This window comes from Canis lupus, chromosome 15 (genome assembly GCF_011100685.1).
Source record: "Canis lupus familiaris isolate Mischka breed German Shepherd chromosome 15, alternate assembly UU_Cfam_GSD_1.0, whole genome shotgun sequence".
NCBI lineage: Eukaryota > Metazoa > Chordata > Mammalia > Carnivora > Canidae > Canis > Canis lupus.
Window position 1 is genome coordinate 51,553,429 of NC_049236.1, and position 20,513 is coordinate 51,573,941.

General features: G+C 37.0%; 1 protein-coding gene across 5 annotated transcripts in view; it reads left to right on the forward strand.

Moving 5' to 3' along the window:
* MND1 (meiotic nuclear divisions 1) overlaps positions 1-17,435 on the forward strand; it is a 63,252-nt gene extending 45,817 nt beyond the window's left edge. Inside the window, exons 6-8 of one of the 5 annotated variants that reach the window (XM_038559061.1) lie at positions 1,127-1,241; positions 11,091-11,135; positions 17,190-17,435. In XM_038559061.1, the coding sequence (XP_038414989.1) occupies positions 1,127-1,241; positions 11,091-11,135; positions 17,190-17,296 (267 nt within the window). In that variant the 3' untranslated portion in view covers positions 17,297-17,435. Of the gene's footprint in view, positions 1-1,126; positions 1,242-11,090; positions 11,136-12,876; positions 13,292-17,189 lie in introns of those variants that run through there. The other 4 variants (XM_038559060.1, XM_038559062.1, XM_038559063.1 and 1 more) reach the window with 4 other exon arrangements.
* The last annotated feature ends 3,078 nt before the right edge of the window (positions 17,436-20,513 follow it).

Here is a 20,513-nt window from a genome sequence, read left to right on the forward strand (position 1 = left end):
ATAAATTGTAGATCCATCTTCAAATAATGATGACATATCCATGCCCAAAAGTTGTCTGCTGAGTGTTAGCCAGTCCACTTGGATTTATTGCACCTGGGAAAAATCCTAGTGGATGCTCTTACGAGCATCTCCTAGGATGCTCCTCTGAGATCTTTAAAAATAAATAAATAAATAGATCATAAATAAATGAATGAATGAATGAATGAATGAATGAATGAATAAATAAATGTGATAGGAGGCCATAAGCAGTAATTTGTTATTTCTGATATCTTCAAATATTTTTTTAAAGATTTTATTTATGGGATCACTGGATGGCTCAGCGGTTTAGTACCTGCCTTCGGCCCAGTGTGGGTCCTAGAGTCCCAGGATTGAGTCCCACGTCAGGCTCCCTGCATGGAGCCTCCTTCTCCCTCTGCCTATTTCTCTGCCTCTCTCTGTCACTCATGAATAAATAAATAATAAAATCTTTTTTAAAAATTAAAAAATAAAGATTTTATTTATTCATGAGAGACACAGAGAGAAAGAGGCAGAGACACAGGCACAGGGAGAAGTAGGCTCCATGCAGGGAGCCCGATGCGGAACTCAATCCTGGGACTCCAGGATCACGCTTGAGCCAAAGGCAGACGCTCAACTGCTGAGCCACCCAGGCATCCCTGATATCTTCAAATATTTTTAAAGCTTAATCATTCTTAAAGGTTGAAAAATTGTCTTAAACTTTTAAGGAAAATTGTGTAATGATAATATTGCCATAGAATATTGCTTATATATAGACACCGTCTTATGAAACTACCCAAGAGGCAGTATCTTTTCCTAACATATGATGACATAGTCATCTTTAAGTTCATACATAATCAGTGACCTTTCATCTATTTATGAGAGGTCCATTCTCATATTAATTCCCATTCAGCTAGCCAAAATATATGAAAGATGCTTGCAGTTTCAGAGAAAAATGAGAATTGAGTTTGTTCTTACACTGTGAATATAGGTATGGGGTATATGTAATATTGTCCAAAATCTAGTGCACATTAGTTTTGAGAAATAAGAAAATGTTTATAAAATGTATAACCTTACAACATATGGTATTTTGCTTGTCTTAATTATATACATAAAACTATATTGAATGCAGGAAGAGCGAACCACGCTAGCGAAAGAGCTGTCTTCACTTCGAGACCAAAGGGAACAGCTAAAGGCAGAGGTAGAAAAATATAAAGAATGTGACCCACAAGTTGTGGAAGAAATACGTAAGTTTCTATAACACCTTGAAGATTTTTAAATTTTTTAACTTCAGAGAGAGACAGAGAGAAATGAGAGGAGCTGAGAGAGAATCTCAAGTAGGCTCCATTCCTGTCTCAGAGCCTGATTCAAGGCTTGATCTCACAACCCTGAGATCATGGCCTGAGCCCAAACCAAGAGCTGGATGCCCAAATGACTGAGCCACTCAGGTGTGTCTTCCCACCCTGTTTAAAAAATTTTGTTTAAAAAAAAATTTTTTTTTAAAGAAAGCAAGAGGAGGAGCAAAGAGAGTCTCAAGCAGGCTCACACTTTGAAATTATAACTATTTTAAGAGGAAGGAAAGTAGACAAGAAGATAAAGATATATAATATTAGCTTAGGAAACTAAGGAGTCAGAGAAGAAGTTAACTTGCCCCCAAGTACATTGACTCAAGAACAAAATCCACTATTGTCTTCTAGGAAAGATAATATCAAAAAAGCTTTTATTTCACCCCATTAAAATGTTACCTATTTTGTGGGGCACCTGCATGGCTTAGTTAAGGGTCTGCCTTCGGCTCAAGTCATGATCTCAGGATCTTTGGGATCAAGCCCTGCGTTGGGCTCCCCACTCAGCAGGGATTCTGCTTCTCCCTCTGCCCTCTGTCCCCTCCTCCACTTGTATACTCTCTCTCTCAAATAAATAGTCTTTTAAAACATTTTTTTTAGGGACGCTTGGGTGGCTCAGAGGTTGAGCATCTGCCTTTGGCTCAGGGTGTGATCCTGGAGTTCTGGGATCGAGTCCTATATCAGGCTCCCTGAAAGGAGCCTACTTCTCCCTCTGCCTTCACTTTCTGTCTCTCATGAATAAATAAATAAAATCTTTAAAAATTCTTTTTAATTAAAAAAATTTCTATTTTTATAAAATACATTAATGCTAGAAATTACAACACATTTAATAGATAGCAGTTATGTGGGGAAAATCCCATTATTCCATAAATATATATATATATATTTTTTTTAAGATTTTATGTATTTATTCATGAGAGAGAGAGAGAGAGAGGCAGAGACATAGACAGAAGGAGAAGCAGGCTCCATGCAGGGAGCCCGATGTGGGACTTGATCCTGGGTCTCCAGAATCATGCCCTGAGCCGAAGGCAAACGCGCAACTGCTGAGCCACCCAGGCGTTGCCATAAATATATATTTTATTTATTTGTTTGTTTTTTAAAATATTTTATTTACTTATTCATGAGAGACACACAGAGAGAGAGAGAGAGAGGCAGAGATACAGGCAAAGGGAGAAGCAGGCTCCATGCAGGGAGCCCAGTGTGGGACCAGATCCCAGGACCCTGGGATCACGCCCTGGGCCGAAGGCAGGCACCAAACTGCTGAGCCACCCAGGGATCTCCCCCATAAATATATTTTAGATATGAAGGTAGTATAGTAGGATTTTTTTTTATGGAAAGCTATCAAACTATAATCAAAAGAAAAAAATCTTTTTAGACAACTCTAGTTCATACCTTTATAGAGAAATGTCCAATTCCTCTGCTTTAAAAATTCAGAACAGCTAACAAAATTTTATTCAAATGTGGTATTTCCACTTCCAGGCAAGTAGTGACAGATTGGATTTATCCTCCCATCTGAAAAACAACGCAGATAAAATATATGAAATAGGTTTTAAGTTACATATCAGACAGTAAACAACAATGATTCTTAGAGAAAGGAAACAGATAAAGTAAGTCCCAAAATTGTGTCAGCTTATTTTATTGAGTTCCCAGGCTGTGGCACAATGAGGAGTACCTAGGCAGAGCCCCTACAGACGAAACTGAGAATCAGGGGACCCAGGTGGCTAGAGTTCACAGGACCTTATACTAGAGAGGAGAAATTACACAGAGAACCCTAGGTATCCATAGAGGGCTCCCCTCAAGTATTTGGTGAATGCATGAAATAATTACCCAAAGCTGGGGAAAGAATGATTTCAGCAAATTAGAAGGCACAATACCTGGCATTCACACAGGACCAAGAATAATGCCTATTCTCACTCACCAGGCAGATTAGAAAAATTTATAATTCACAAGGCATTGGTTAGAGCACTCAAGAACATTTTGCCTCAGTAGCAAGTACTAATTAGCCCTAGACTGAGCTTTGTTCTCCCCTTCTAAAAAACCATAACAGCAAATCTTGAAAACATCAAACTATTGTAACTTAAACGCATCCCAGAAAAAAAGCTAAAGAGTATTTATAGGAATACAAATATACCTAGCACCCAACAAAATAAAATTCATAGTGTCTAGCACATAGTGAAAGATTACCAGACATGTAAAGAAGTAGGAAAATATCCTTAATGAAAAGAAAAATCATTCAATCAAAACTGACATAGAAAAAAAAAAAACTGACATAGAACTAACACAGATAGTAGAATTGGAAGATTATGACCTTAAAAGCTATTATACATGTATCGTATAGGGGTAACTTGGTGGCTCAGTCAGTGGGGCATCCAACTCTTAGGCTCAGGTCATGATTTCCTGGGTAGTGAGATGGAGCCCTGAATCTAGGCTCTATGCTTAGTGGGGAGTCTGGGGATTCTCTCCCTCTGCTCCTTACTCCTCTTACTCCACCTGTGCGTGCATGTGCATGCATGTGCGCGCTCTCTCTCTCTTTAAAATAGATGAATAGGGAACCCTGGGTGGCGCAGCGGTTTAGCGCCTGCCTTTGGCCCAGGGCGCGATCCTGGAGACCCGGGATCGAATCCCACGTCGGGCTCCCAGTGTATGGAGCCTGCTTCTCCCTCTGCCTATGTCTCTGCCTCTCTCTCTCTGTGAGACTATCATAAATAAATAAAAATTTAAAAAAATTAAGAAAAAATAAAATAGATGAATAAATTTTTAAAAGATGTATGTGTTTAAAAGTTAAGTAGAAACATGAAAGATATAAAAAAGGTTCGTGTCAAACTTGGAGTTGAACACTACAATGTCTGAAATGAAAAATACACTGGATTGGATTAATAGATTAAACTTTGCAGGAGAAAGGATTAGTGTATTTGAAGACATAGCAGTAGAAACGATCCAAAATGAAACTAGAAAGGAAAAAGAAAAATTTTTTAATGAAAATAGCATCCATGATATGCAGGACAAATTCAAGTGACCTAATATATGTGTAATCAAAGTCCCAAAATGAGGGACTGTTGAGTGGAGTGGAGGGTGTGTGTGTGTGTGTGTGTGTGTGTGTGTGTGGTACACACCTGTGTGTGCACGTGTGTCCGAGCCTGAAAAATATCTGAAGAAATAAATTCAGAAGAAGTAAAGGCTGCTTTTTTTTTCAAATTTGATGTAAGCTATAAACCCACAGATTCATCAAATTTAAACATTTAAATAGCAAATGGCATTGATCTCCTTATTACTAAATCTAGATAATTTTTTTTAATATTTTAATCTCTGTCCCCCCAAATAGGATTATTTCCCTTCCCCAAAAAGATGATTGTTTTTAAAACGTGCTTTTTGATAATGAGGGTTTCATAGGAGTTTGGCTATCATGTTAGTGCAGAACATATTATGCTGGATTAAAGGATTATGAGTTTCACAAGTTGATTTTAATAAGATTTGGTTCTTAATAGTGTGATTATAGCACGCATGTTACAACGATCAGGCTAATCTCTAAGTCTGTCATGTTTTATTTTGAAACAGTTTTTCTGCTGATAATAGCTGTAATTTTTATGTTCATGTTAGATATGGCTGTGTATAATCTTGTACTTCTTTCTTTTTTTTTTTAAGATTTTATTTATTTATTCATGAGAGACACAGAGAGATAGAGAGAGGCAGAGACACAGGCAGAGGGAGAAGCAGGTTCCATGCAGGGAGCCTGATGCAAGACTCGATCCCGGGTCTCCAGGATCATGCCTTGGGCTGAAGGCAACCCTAAACTGCTGAGCCACCCAGGCTGCCCTCTTTTACTTATTTCTTAATAATTCTTGGAAGAAATATATTTCATCATGCTAGTTGAATTATTGATACCTGCATTCAATAAGTATTAGCAAGATTGGTTGCAAATATCTTAGAAGAAGTAGAAACAATAATGTATAAAAAATAAAATGTAATTCTAATTTAATTTAAATAAATAAATACATTTAATTCTACTCTGACCTTTAAGTGAGAACAGATAAAACAAGTTGTAGTAAAAATTAAATTCCTACAAAAATGTTTAAAAATAAATCATAGGAGTACTTAAGAAATTTTCTTAGAAATGCCAGGATGACAGTGAAAATGATGGAATTAGGACCTCTGAAAAGTTACGTTTCATGAAAGCTGGCAGAAATTGTCACAACTTTTCCAGAATCCTAGAAACTAACCAGTGATTTGCCTATTCAAGAAAAATGGCTGACTCTTAGCAAGAATAATAAGCTTGCTTATTATTGTGATGTTTTAACTTGTCCTATTCTCATCCCCTACTCTCTAGCTCAGCAGTAACCTTGAAAAATAACAGCCCTGAATTCCTGATATCAGAAGGAGTAAAATGGAGCTGAAACTCTTTAAGACCCTCTTTTCACCCTAGTTGTTACTATTTGACATCTTTAGTGGTTTTCTGAATAGGAAATATTGTCCTTATTTGATCTGGCTTGTGGTATGCTCATTTGTCTAAAAACAATTACAGGCAAGAGTTTTAACTTCACAGCTATTTTAGGTGATGAATAACAGGTGAGCCTAATCAAAGAGCTTTAAAAGGAGAGGCTGAAAGAGATGTTCTTAGGTGTCTTGGAAAGCAGCATGGTTTTGGAAATCTAGGAAGCCATATGCTTGCACAGAAGGGCTGTGCACCTTCTCAGGAAAATCTTGGGAAGTTCCTAATCTCTCACCTCTAGCAGACCTTGGCACTCTGCATGCAGGAAGTGAAGGCCACGGCAGAGTAGTAAATTGCCTAGTTGAAACCTGCCGCAACACACTCAGCCTCTCAGCAAAGACTTGGAGTTTTAGTCCAGGTGTTTCAGGAAATCTGTGTTCAATTATTAGCTGCCTGGCAAGTGAACTAGAGACTTCAGTGGCCACACATGACAGAGTACAGACTTTATAGAATTAATTCAGAGAAATCACTAAACAAACAATAACAACAAGTACTAAAAATAACAACCTTGGGAATGGGAAGTATCTGATTCTCAGAGTTGCCACATTATATTATTTAAAATGTCCAACTTCCAACAAAAAAATTGGGAGACGTACAAAGAAAGTATAGTTCATGTACAGTGCATGATGGTAGGACTTCCTAGACACAGACTTTCAGCTCTTTAAAATATGTTAAAAGAGCTAAAGAAAAACATGTCTAAAGAAAAGGCTGAGAGTGAAATCTCACCAAGTAGAGAATATCAGCAAAGATACAGAAATTATTAAAAAGGAATGAAATGAAATGCTGGAGTTGAAAACCATAATAATTGAAATGAAAATTCAATTAGGAGATTATTAATCAGGAGATTATTAATCCTAAAATTCAATTAGATTATTAATCAGGAGATTAATAGCTGATTTCAGCAGCAAAAGAAAGAATTAGTAACTCGGAGATAGTTCAATTGAGATAATTCAATCTGTGGAACAAAAAGAAAAAAAAAATGAATACCAGTGGAGTTTCAAGAGACCTGTGGCACAGCATCAAGAATGCCAACATATACATATAGGAAGTCCCAGAAGGAGAGGGGAGAGAATGGGGCTGAAAGAATATTCCAAAAAATAAGAGCTGAAACCTCAAATTTGATGAAAAGCAATCTATACATCAAAAAACTTAAGCTCCAATTTAGGATGCCCTTAAAAAGATCCACATATAGATTTATCATAATCAACTTGTCAAAAAATAAAGAGAATATTGAAAGCAACAAGAAGAAGGTTACTCATCACATACAAGGACTCTTCAATCACATTAACAACTTGTTTCTTATTAGAAGCCATAGAGACCAAAGGCATTGGGGTGACATATTCAAAATGAATATGGAAAAAAAAAGAAAACAAAAAACAAAAACAAAATGAATATGGGCAGTAACTGTCTACTAAGAATTCTATATCCAGAAATATTTTCCTCAAAAATGAAGAACAGAGTAAACAACAACTGAAAGAGTTTGTCACTAGCAGACCTGTCCCCCCCCCCCCCCCCCCCCCAAGAAAAAATATATATGGAAGTCTTTCTCACTGAAATGAAAGGACGCTAGATAGTAACAGGAAATAAAGCACACTGGGATGCCTGGGTGGCTCAGCGGTTGAGTGTCTGCTTTCCGCTCAAGGATGTGATCCTGGGGTTCTGGGATCATGTCCCACATTGGGCTCCTTGCATGGAGCCTGCTTCTCCCTCTGCCTAGTGTCTCTTCCTCTCTCTGTCTCTCTCGTGAATAAATAAATAATTTTTAAAAAAAGAAATAAAGCACACTGATAAAGGTTACTTCATAGATAAATATAAAAGTGTATATGTATTTTTGTTTGTATCTCCTGATGGTCTCCTATTTGCTTTAAAATACAGCTGCATAAAGCAGTAATGATAAGCTATTTTGTTGGGCACACAATATGTAAAATGTAATTTGTGACAATGACAGCATGATTGCTCATTAGACAAAAAATATTTGACAAAATCCAGCACCCTTTCAAACACTCAACAAACTAAGAATAGAAGTGAATTTCCTCAATTCAATAAAAGGGCATCTATAATAAATCTATAACTGACATCACATTGAATGGTGAAATGTTATATGCTTTCCCCAAGGATGACCTCTCTCATCAGTTCTATTCAGCATTGTACTAGAAGTTCAAGCTAGGGCAATTGGGCAAAAAAAAGAAATAAAAGGCATCCATGTTTAATAATAAGTGAGGTCAGCACATTGTAGTATACAAAAATCACATGCACCTTACATACTAACACTGAACAATCTGAAAATGAAACTTAAAGAAATTCATTTACAAATGAATGGAATACTTAGGAATAAAATTAGTCAAGAAAGTGCTATACTTGTACTGAAAACTACAAAACATTGAAACTAATGACCTGTACAAATAAAGACATTCTGTGTTTATAGAAAGACTTAAATGTTAAGACAGAAATACTCCTCAAATTGATTCACAGATTCAGTGTAAAACCTGTCAAAATTCTAAACACTTTTTGGTAGAAATTGGTAAATTGATCCTAAAACTCATATGAAAATGCAAGGGACCCAGAATAGCCAAAAGAATCTTGAAAGAGGAGGGTGCCTTGGTGATACAGTCAGTTAAGTGACCAACTCTTGGTATCAGCTCAGGTTGTGATCGCAGGGTCACGGGATCGAGCCCACATTGGGCTCTGCCCTCAGCTCCAAGTCTGCTTAAGGTTCCCTCTACATCTCCTTCTGCCCCTCCCCCACCACATGTGGCATGTGTGCTCTCACTCTCTCACTCTCTCAAATAAATCTTTTAAAAAAAAAATCTTGAAAAAGTAACAGCAAAGTTGGAAGACTCAAATTTCCCAATTTCAAAACTTCCTAAAAAGCTGCAATAATCAAGACAGTGTGGGGGCTAGCCTAAGAATAGACCTGCAGGGGCATCTGGCTGGCTCAGTCAGAAGAGCATGTGACTCATGATCTCGGGGTTGTGAGTTCAAGCCATACGTTGGGTGTAGAGATTACTTTAAAAAAAAAACAAAAAGGTATAGACAGGCAGGTTAATGGAATAGAATTGAGAGTCCAGAAGGAAACCCAATTGATTTTCAACGTAGGTGCCAAGACCATTCGATTAGGAAAGGATTGTGTTTTCAACTAATGGTGCTGGGCATAACTGGTTATCCACGTGCAAATGAATCATCCTGGACTCCCATCTCAAACCATATACAAAAACTAACTCAAACAGATCAAAAACCTAAATGTAAGAAAGTATGAAACCAGCGTCTATCTCTGTATCCCTGGGTTAGGTAGCAGTTCCTTACGTAGAAAACCAAAAGCTCAAACAACCAAAGAAAACAGATCAATTTGACTTTGTCAGAATTAACAACTTTTGTGTATCAAGGCACCTTACTAAGAAAGTGAGAAGAAAATCCAGAGTAGGAGAAAATATTTGCAAATCCTATATATATCTTGACAAATGTCCAACATCCAAAATGAATATATTTTTAAAAATTACAACTGAACAATTTTTAACCCGATTTAAACATGGGCAAAGTGTTAATTTTTCCAAGGAAAATACACAAATGGTCAAGAAGCATAGGAGAAGATGCTCAACATCATTAGTTATTAAAGAAATGCAAGTCAAAGCCAAAATGAGATACTATTTCAATAGGGTATAGGATGGTTATAATAAAAAGAATGGAAAATAATTTTTAGTGAGGATGTGGAGAAATTGGAACTCTTAGTTTGCTGGTGGTACTGTTAAAATGATATAACCACTTTGTAAGACAATTTGTCTGTTCCCCAAAATGCTATATGTAGAGTTATCATTTGAGCTCCTAGATGTATATCCAAGAGAATTGAAAACATGTTCACCCAAAAATTATTCATATTAGCAATAAACAACCCAAATGTCCATTAACTAATGAATGACTAAACAAAATGTGGATATTATTTGACAATAAAAGGGAATGAAGTATTGATACATGCAACAACATGGATGAGCCTTGAAAACATGATGCTAAGTGGAAGAAGCTAGACACATTGTGTATCGTTGCAATTTTTTTTTTAAGATTTTATTTATTCATGAGAGAGACCAAGAGAGAGAGGCAGAGACACAGGCAGAGTGAGAAGCAGGCTCCATGCAGGGAACTCCATGTGGGACTCCATCCTAGGACTCCAGGATTATGCCCTGGGCCAAAGGCAGGAGCTAAACTGCTGAGCCACCTGGGCGTCCCATATCATTGCATTTAAACGAAACATCCAGAATAGGGAAATTCATTGAGATGGGAAGTAGATTAGTGGTCTCCAGGGGCTGAGGGGAAAGAGAATGTGGAGTGACTGCTCATGGGTATGGGATTTCCTTTTGGGTGATGAAAATGTCCTCTAATTAGGTAGTGGTGATGGTTTTCCAATCCTGTTCTAAAACCTACTGAATTCTGCACTTTAATATCATGAATTCTATAGTATATAAATTATCTTTCAATAAATAAATGACATCATAATAATATTTATGCTCAGTTGATCATGGCACTGTTTTGTGCTGTGTAGTTTAAGTTGACAGACATATATTTAACAGCAAGATATATAAATTTTTTAAGGTCAGGTTTATTGTAATCTAATATATGTACTCTGAAATTCTTATCATTAAATTATTTTATACTTGATGTTATAAATTATTTGAATAACACATCTCACTTATGTGATGTTATTGTCTTTAAAGGAACCTTATGTATTATGCTGAGTGAAATAAGTCAATCAGAGAAGGACAAACATATGGTCTCATTTATTTGGGGGAATATAAAAATTAGTGAAAGAGAACAAAGGGAAAGGAGTGAAAATATCAGTGAGGGTGACAAAACCTGAGAGACACCTAACTCTGGGAAATGAGCAAGGGAAAGGGAGGTGGGAGGGGTGTTGGGGTGACTGGGTGATGGGCACTGAGGGGGGCACTTGGCGGATGAGCACTGGGAATTATACTATATGTTGGCAAATTGAACTCCAATAAAAAAATAAAATTAAATAAAAAATAAATAAAGGAACCTTATGTTATCTTTAAAGGAACCTAATAATGGACATTTAAGAGAAGGAAATTGTTTACATTGACTATTCATGACTAATATAATAGAAACTAAAATTTCTTTGGGGAGTTGAGCAGGTTTGTGGGATGCAACATGTCACTATTTGAGCTTTTTACATAGATCTTTATTTTTCTGACCTTTGGTTCATCTAAATGAAGCTATAAATAGAGGAAGATGATTATATATGCATATATACTTTTTTTCAGGTCAAGCAAATAAAGTGGCCAAAGAAGCTGCTAACAGATGGACTGGTATGTATTACAATGGTACTGATAAGCTATAGTTAAGCTTTTTCTACACTATGATACGAGATGCAGAAGCTGTTGTGCCTAGTTTTGTTCAAGAAAAGACATTTCCAGAAATGTATGTATTAAGGTTTTTTTTTTTTTAAATAATGTGTTTATTTTTAGAGAGAGGATGTAATCGAGGAGAGGGGCAGAGGGAGAGGAAGAGAGAGAATCTTGACCAGACTCTGCACTGAGTGTGGAGCCCAATTTGGGGCTCGATCCCATGACTCTGGGATCATGACCTGAGCTCTAAAGGTAGACACTTAACAGACTGAGCCACCCAGGTACCCAGGAAGGAAGATATTTTTAGCAGAGCAGAAACAGCTGTTAGGAATCATATTTCCATTTGAAGTTATAACTTGCTCCTTCCGACATAAAAATGTTATGAAAAGAGCATGGCATTAAAACAATTTATGCCTCAGAAAACCAACCTGTCTTGAAAACATCCGTAATAGTTGCAACTAAAGATTTTTATGTGATTATTAGTTAAGGTTTTGCTATCCTTTTACCTAAAAAGTTCCTTAAAATGTGTATAGAATAGAAGGTATTTACTGTTCAGTAATTCAGTATTTCAATATTATAAAATGAGAGATTACCACAGGGAATAAATACAACTAGAGGGCAGCCCAGGTGGCTCAGCGGTTCAGCACCACCTTAAGCCCAGGGTGTGATTCTGGAGACTCGGGATCGAGTCCCATGTCAGGCTCCCTGCATGGACCCTGCTTCTCCCTCTGCCTGTGTCTCTGCCCACCCCGCCCCCTCTGTGTCTTTCATGATTAAAATCTTTAAAAATATATATGTTATATATGTATATATGTTATATATATATGTATATATATATATAACTAGAAACACCACATCTAAATGATTTATGGCATTAAAGACACTTAAATTTTCTTAAAATACCCTTTAAATGTGATTTAGCAACTTACATAAAACCTTGCTTAATAATTAAGAGTGGAGTTTTTATGACTTTGTGTGAGAGGCATCTTAATGAGTGAGGAGGGGGATAGATGTTGTGAGGTCCTAAACACAGACTCATGCTTATGATATTGCCCATTCTATTTCTGCATATATCCTGGGGATGCCACCATGGAAATGAACAGAAGTTCTACTAGTCTTAAGGCTGTTTCTTTAAAGGAAAAAAAAAATCCTATTTTTTACCCATTTATAAACATTTCCACATAATAGGAAAATTTTATTTGACAGAGAATCAATTATCTGGATCACAGGTAACATTGCCTCAAAGGCAGACATCTAGCAACCCAAGACATGTTTTTGTTTTTGTTTTTTAAGATTTTATTTATTTATTCATGAGAGACACAGAGAGAGAGGCAGAGACATAGACAGAGGGAGAAGCAGGCTCCATGCAGGGAGCCCGATATTGGACTCAATCCTGGGACTCTAGGATTATGCCCTGAGCTGAAGGCAGTTGCTCAACTGCTGAGCCACCCAGGTGTCTCCCAAGACATGTTTAATCAGTCTTTTTGAGTTGGTCCATTAAGCATTGTTGTCGGTAGGCTTTTGTTTGTTCTTTTGTTTTAACCTTTGGAAGTTTACTCGCTTCTCAGCCTTTGGCCAAGATCAAATATAATCTTTGGAGGTTTATAATAAAATGGTTTCTTGCACTCATGTGAACCAGCAACTCCTTTCTGCTAAGCTTAGACTTACTATGCTACCTTAATCTTTTCCTCTTCTGATCCAGGTTTGAAGTCCATTCCTTCAAGCTTCCTACAATATTGCATCTGTTCTCTCATTTCCCAGAAATCTTTCTGTGCTCTTGGACCCAGTTCTGGAAGCTCTACACATAATACCTGATCTTCTCTCTTTAATATACTAGTAACACTTTGGAATGATTTAGTAATAGGTTGATTTTTCTCTCTCTACTCTTGTGTCAGCTGGAAGGTGTAGGCTCTCTCCCTTATAGGGTACCTGTAATACATTTCATACCTGTGTGATGTAGCAGTGAGCCCTATGGAAGTGTTTGACTGTGAGTGACAAGAATGTATGGTCATGCAGACACTAGGACAACTAAACATCCTTCTGGAGTGCCTCATGTTATTAGTAGTCTCTCCTAGGTCCTCATGAAAACTAAAGATTTGTTTAAAAAATTTACATGAAGAGGGGATCTCTGGGTGGCGCAGCGGTTTGGCGCCTGCCTTTGGCCCAGGGCGTGATCCTGGAGACCCGGGATCAAATCCCTCATCGGGCTTCCGGTGCATGGAGCCTGCTTCTCCCTCTGCCTGTGTCTCTGCCTGTGTTTCTGCCTCTCTCTCTATCTCTCTCTCAGTGTGTGACTATCATAAATAAATAAAGATTTAAAAAAATAAATAAAATAAAAAAATAAAAAATTTACATGAAGATTCATTGTTTAATATCTGTTGATATTTCATTACAATTTAATTGAAAGAACTGGGGATATTTTATTAACTTTATTCTTTTTTTTTTTTAAGATTTTTAAAATTTATTCATTAGAGACAGAGAGAGAGAGAGAGAGAGGCGGAGACACAGGCAGAGGGAGATGCCAGGAGCATGCCAGGAGCCCGACGCGGGACTCGATCCCGGGACTCCAGGACCACGCCCTAGGCCAAAGGCAGGCGCTAAACCACTGAGCCACCCAGGGATCCCCAACTTTATTCTATTTAATGTAGTAGTATTCACTTTCAAAACAAACTTCAATACAGACATGCAGTTATCATTGTTCGATACTTGGAATTAAACTTCCTAAAATGAGGGATGCCTGGGTGGCTCAGCAGTTGAGCATCTGCCTTTGGCCCATGGCGTGATCGTGGGATCGAGTCCCTCATCGGACTCCTTGCAGGGAGCCTGCTTCTCCCTCTGCATACGTCTCTGCCTCTGTGTGTGTTTGTATGTCTCTCATGAATAAATAAATAAAATCTTAAAAAAAAAACTTCCTAAAATGATATATTTAAAGGTGATCAGACTTCAGGTATGAATATGTTAAGGATATATCACATTACAAAATACAGACATACCTCAGAGATACTGCAGGTTTGGTTCCAGACAACTGCAATGAAGTGAATACCACAATAAAGTGAATCAAATCAATTTTTTGTCTCCCAGGGCATATAAAAATTATGTTTATGCTGTACTGTAGTCTATTAAGTGTGCAATAGCATTATGTCTATGTACCTTAATTTAAAAATACTTTATTACTGAAAAACACTAACCATCACCTGAGCTTACCATGAGTTGTAATCTTGCTGATGGAGGGTCTTGCTTCCATGGGGATGGCTGCTGACTGACCAGGCTGGTGCCTGCTGATGGCCATGGTGGCTGTGGCAATATGTTGAAATAAGACAGTAAAAGAAGTTTGCCACATCAATTGATTCTTCCTTTCACGAACGATTTCTCTGTAGCATGTGATGCTGTTCATTAACATTTTATCCACAGAACTTTTAAAATTGGAATCTGTTCTCTCAAACCCTCCCCTACTCTATCAATTAACTTTATGTAACATAGTAAATTCTTTATTAGTCATTTCAGTAATCTTCACAGCATCTTCACCAGGAGTAGATTCCATCTCAACAAATCACTTTCTTTGCTTATCCAGGAGAAGCAACTCTTCATCCCTTCAAGTTTTGATATGAGATTTCAACAATTCTGTCCCATTCAGTCTCCACCTCTAATTCTAGTTCTCTTGCTCTTCCCACCACATCTGCAGTTACTTCTTCCACTGAAGTCTTGAACTCCTCAAAGTCATCCTTGAGAGTTGGAACCAACTTCTTCCAAACTTGTTAATACTGATATTCAGACCTCTTCCCACAAATCACGAATGTTCTTACTGGCATCTAGAATGGTGAATCCTTTCCAGAAGGTTTTTAATCTACTTTGCTCAGATTCATCAGAGGAGTCACTCACTATCTCTGGCAACTATAGCCTTATGCAGTGTATTTCTTAAATAAGATTTGAAAGTCAAAAGTACTCCTTGACCATGGGCCACAGAATGGATGTTGTGTTGGAGCACAGGCTGAGTAGATTTCTGGGATCTTCAGGATGGTAAATGAGCATTGGCTTCAAGTGAAAGTCACCAGTGGCATTTGCCCCAACAGGAGAGTCAGCCTGTCCTTGGAAGCTTTTTTTTTTTTTTTTTTTTTAAGATTTATTTGTTTATGATAGAGAGAGAGGCAGAGACACAGAAGCAGGCTCCATGCTGGGAGCCCGATGCGGGACTCGATTTCGGGACTCCAGGATTGTGCCCTGGGCCAAAGGCAGGCACTAAACTGCTGAACCACCCAGGGATCCCCTGTCCTTTGAAGCTTTGAAGCCAGGCACTGACTTCTCTCTAGCTATGAATGTCCTACATGGCATCATCTTCCGGTAGAAAGCTATTTGATCGACATTGAGTATCTGTTGTTCGGTGTAGCCATCTTCATGAATTGGCTTAGCTAGGTCTTCTGGATAACTTGCTGTGGCTTCTCCATCAGCACTTGCTGCTTCATCCTGCACTCTGATGTTACAGAGATGGCTTCTTTCCATAAGCCTCATGAACCAACCTCTGCTAGCTTCCAACTCTTTTTCTGTATCTTCCTCACCTCTCAGCCTTCATAGTGTTGGGGAGAGTTAGGGCCTTGCTCCGGATTAGCTTTGGCTTATAGAGGGCTGCCTTCTTGTGTCCTCATATGGTCTTTTCTATGCATGTTCCTGGTATTCGTGTATCCACATTTCCTTTACTTAAAAGGACAGCCGGCAAATTGGATCAGGGCCCACCTTAACAAGCTTGTTTTAACTTAATCATCTCTTTGAAGACCTAGTTTCCAGATACAGTCACATTCTGAGGTCCTGGATGCTAGAACTACAATGAATTTGAATATGAAATTTGGTGGGTGGGGGGTATACAGTTCAGCCTTAACACTCCAGAGGAACCTCTTTTAACCCCTCATTATCACTATCAACACAGTGCTAACATTTGAAGGAATATTCTGAACCAGAAAGCTTCACAACTTATTTCTCTATATTTATAAAACATATTCAGTATAAAGGTCATACATACATGAAAGAAAATGTGTGGGTGAAAAAAACCCCACAAAAACCTGACTCTCATTCCCATTCCCCAAGTGCAGCCCCTGTGAGCATGTTGGTATTACTCTGCATCCCTCATTGCCTATTCATAGATGCCCTTCCAGCAGATACTTAGATTGCTTTTATTTTTTTTCTTACATTGGAATAAAGATTTAACCATAAATCTTTGTACAAAATTTCTTTTGTTTCCTTGAGATAAATTCCTTTAAGTAGATCCAACACTTTCTCAGTGGCAAAATGCATTTTAAATCCCCTACCCCCCCAGAGGACATGAAGGATACGTCTGTTCCTATCTTAGTCTTAGGATAGGAGAATTACCTTTTATCCTCCTCTCCCGTTCTCCCTCACACTTGCCTGATTATCTGGAAACCATTATTATCTGTGGGGAAGAGAAAAAGGTCTGGAGAGAACGTGCACCCTTTGGGAACAGGAGCAGTTGTAATTCCTGAGGTAAGAGTCCTGGCCTCTGCTGTGGAAATGTGGAGGAAACACTGTTGTTAGCCTTTCCTTGTTTTTGGATTATCGTTTTTGTTTTTTGTTTTATTTTTTAAAGATTTTATTTATTCACTGATGAAAGACAGAGAGACAGAGGGAGAAGCAGGCTCCATGCCGGGAACCCAACATAGAACTCAATCCCGAGTTCCAGAATCACGCCCCCGGCCAAAGGCAGGCACTTAACCGCTGAGCCACCCAGGGATCCCCATTTTTGGTTTCTTCTTAAATTAGTGGGACCTAATTTACTGAATTTTTAAATAATGCTAGTTATTTAGTAACTAGTAATAATCTAGTTGCTCAAAATACTGAAGTATTTTCTTTCTTCTGAAACTAATTGCCATTACTTTTGAAAATAAAGCATACTTCTAATTTTGATACCTCTGAAAGTGATAGAAGTAACAAAAAAAGAATATACTTATATCTGAAATGTTTTATGATTGTGTTTTCAATTTTTAAAAATATTTCTCAATTTTCTTTTAGATAATATATTTGCAATAAGATCTTGGGCCAAAAGAAAATTTGGGTTCGAAGAAAATAAAATTGACAAAAATTTTGGAATTCCAGAAGACTTTGACTACATAGACTAAAATGTTCAATGTTGGTAAAGGATCTGTGTACTTGTGAATATGTAATTTTTAAAATCTTATCCAACTAAATGTACTGAATTGCCATTAACCTGTATTTGTGTTTATCATTTTATTAATTTTAAATAAAGTATAAACTGGAGATGGTTTTCACTCTTTTTGATCAAAAGCAGGATTATTCCCAAGTGGTCATCAGAGTAGGATAGTACAAATAAAATCATCCACTTAAGTTAGTTTTACAAATAATTTTTTAGAGATCACAGACATCATGGCAAGACAACATAGTTTAGTTTCATCCAAATATTAAATGTTGACAACTAAGAGTACCTTTGAAGGTTCTATTGCAGACATACACCCACACATTGATACTTGGAAATAACCTTTAATACTTTAGTGGTTGCTGTACCATTTTTCATTATTTAGTGGAAAATGTATGTGATTGATTCTCAGTATAACTGTACCATATTTGTGAATTTCCTATAGAAAAAATACAGAATGTTGGTGTACTCAAGTTTAGAGTTAGGTGGTAATTCCTCAGTCATGAAAACGACTTTCTTTTGACTTTTTGATGCCCTTTGACTGTAAAGAACAAGCATGTGGCCCTTTGTCCTGACTTAACGCACTTTTGATAAGATATAGTGGCATTGGTGTGGCACATATCATCAACTAGAGTTCAGGGATTTTTTTTCAACTACCTAAAAAAGAGTAAATTAAAAAATAATTTACGTCCTGTGTATATAATTTTTTTCCAATTCAGCTTGGTTGTTTATTTGTAGGCACTCCAAGAAAAAGAAGAAAACAAAATGAATGTGTATAATGCCCTTTACACACATGCCTTAATTTTTTCTCATACTAATTTTGATGTTCTTTTAAGTACCTTGAATGAGTTACTCCACATGTCTGAAATGACCCAAACAGCATCCAAACCGTTCGTTAGTGAATCTAGCCTTTGTATTGCATGGAGTTGCTCTAGGCCTTCTTAATTACTTCCTGGATGGGGGAGGGAGGGCAGCAAATTGGTCCATCTTTGTTCTTTGTTCTCAAGGCTACTTTATGTTGCCTTAAGGCGACAGCTCTTTTTCACAGGAGAAAGTATTTGATGTAAGAGATTACAAAGGACAAAAAATAAAAATAACCCATCATAAGCCTTTCCCCAAATCACATTCCAAAATTTCTCAGACATAATTTGCTATTTATTAGAAAATAAACTTCTTTGTTTAAAGAGAAGGTATGTATATTCCAAAAGGAAGCCATTTCTAATGATCCTTAAAAGATTTTGGACACCTTTATAAAAATTGAAGTATCATTAACATACAACATATTAGTTTCAGGTGTACAGTGTAACAATTGGACATCTGTATACATTGCAAAATGATCACCATAGTAAGTCTAATTACCATCTGTTATATAAAGTTATAAAATTTTTTTCTTACCAAAACTTTAAGATTTACTCTTAGCAACTTTCATATTTGCAATACGATATTATTGACTGCAGTCACCGTGCATATTACATCTCCATGACTTATTTATATAACTGGAAGTTTGTACCTCTCTTGATCTCTGCCCCACATTTTACTCACCCCTGACCTCCTCCCCTCTGGCAACCACCAATGTATTCTTTGTATCTATGAGTTTGGTTTGGTTTTGTTCTGTTTGCTTGTTTTTTAGACTCTCTATATAAGATTACACATATTTGTTTTTCTGTCTGACTTATTTCACTTAGCTTAATACCATTTAGGTCCATCTATATTGTTGCAAATGGCAAGATTTCATTCTTTTTTATGGCTGAGTAGAAACCTGTACCACATCTTTCTCCACTCATCCATTGATGGACGCTTAGGTTGTTTCCATATCTTTGTTGTTATAAATAGTGCTGCAATAAGCCTAGGACTGCATATATCTTTTCAAATTAGTGTTTTTCTTTGGATAAATATCGGAATTTTTGAATTTTAGTTCTATTTTTAACTTTTTTATTGAACCTCCATACTGTTTTCCATGGTGACTGCACAAATTTACATTTCCACTAACAGTAAGGATTGATTTCTCCACATTCTCACCAACTCTTATTATTTCTTCTTCTTTTGAACAAGCCAATCTGACAGGTGTGAGGTGATATCTCATTGTGGTTAGTGATGTTGAATATCTGTTCATGTGTCTGTTGGCCATCTGTATGTCTTCTTTGGAAAAATACATATTCAGATCTTCTATTTTCTTTTTTTTCTTAAGATTTTATTTATTTATTCATGAGAGATAGAGAGAGGCAGAGACACAGGCAGAGGGAGAAGCAGGCTCCATGCTGGGGTGGGACTCAATCCTGGGTCTCCAGGATCATGCCCTGGGCCCAAGGCAGGCGCTAAACCGCTGAGCCACCCAGGGATCCCATTGGATTATTTTTATGCTGTTATTGAGCTATATGAGTTCTTTATATTTTGGTTATTAACCCCTATTAGATATGTGATTTACAAATATCTTCTCTCATTCAATAGATTGCCTTTTAATTTTGTTGACAATTTTTTTTTTCTGTATAGAAGCTTTTTAGTTTGATTTAGTTCCATTTGTTTATTTTTGGTTTTGTTGCCATTGCCTTTGGAGTCTGATCTACACAAAATATCCCCAAAAGCAGTGTCACGGAGCTCACTGCCTATATGTTTTTGGTAGGATTTTTATGATTTCTGGTCTTAAATTCGAGGCTTTAGTCCATTTTGAGTTAATTTTTGTGTATGTTGTAAGATAGTGGTCCAGTTTCATTCTCTTGCGCGTGGCTCTCCAGTTTTCCAATCACCGGGTATTAATGATACTGCCCTTAAGCCCATTGTATATTTTTGCCTCCTTTGTCATAAACTGATTGACCATATACATTTGGGTTTATTTCTGGGCTATCTGTTCCATTGATCTATGTTTCTATTTTTATGCCAATACCATGCTATTTTGACTAATATAGTTTGAAGTTAGGAAATGTGATACCTTCAATTTTGTTTTCTCAAGATTGCTTGGCCTATTTGGGATTTTTCTGTTAGTTTGTTGTTAATTTATAAAGATGTAAAATATTTTTGTATATTAATTTTGTACCCTCCAAATTTACTGAATTTGTTTAATGGGTTTTTGGTGGAGTGTTTAGGGCTTTCTGCATATAAAATCATGTTCACAGATAGTGATAGTTTTACTTCTTCCTTTCTAAATTTCAGTGCCTTTTCTTTTTCCTGTTTAATTGGTCTGGTTA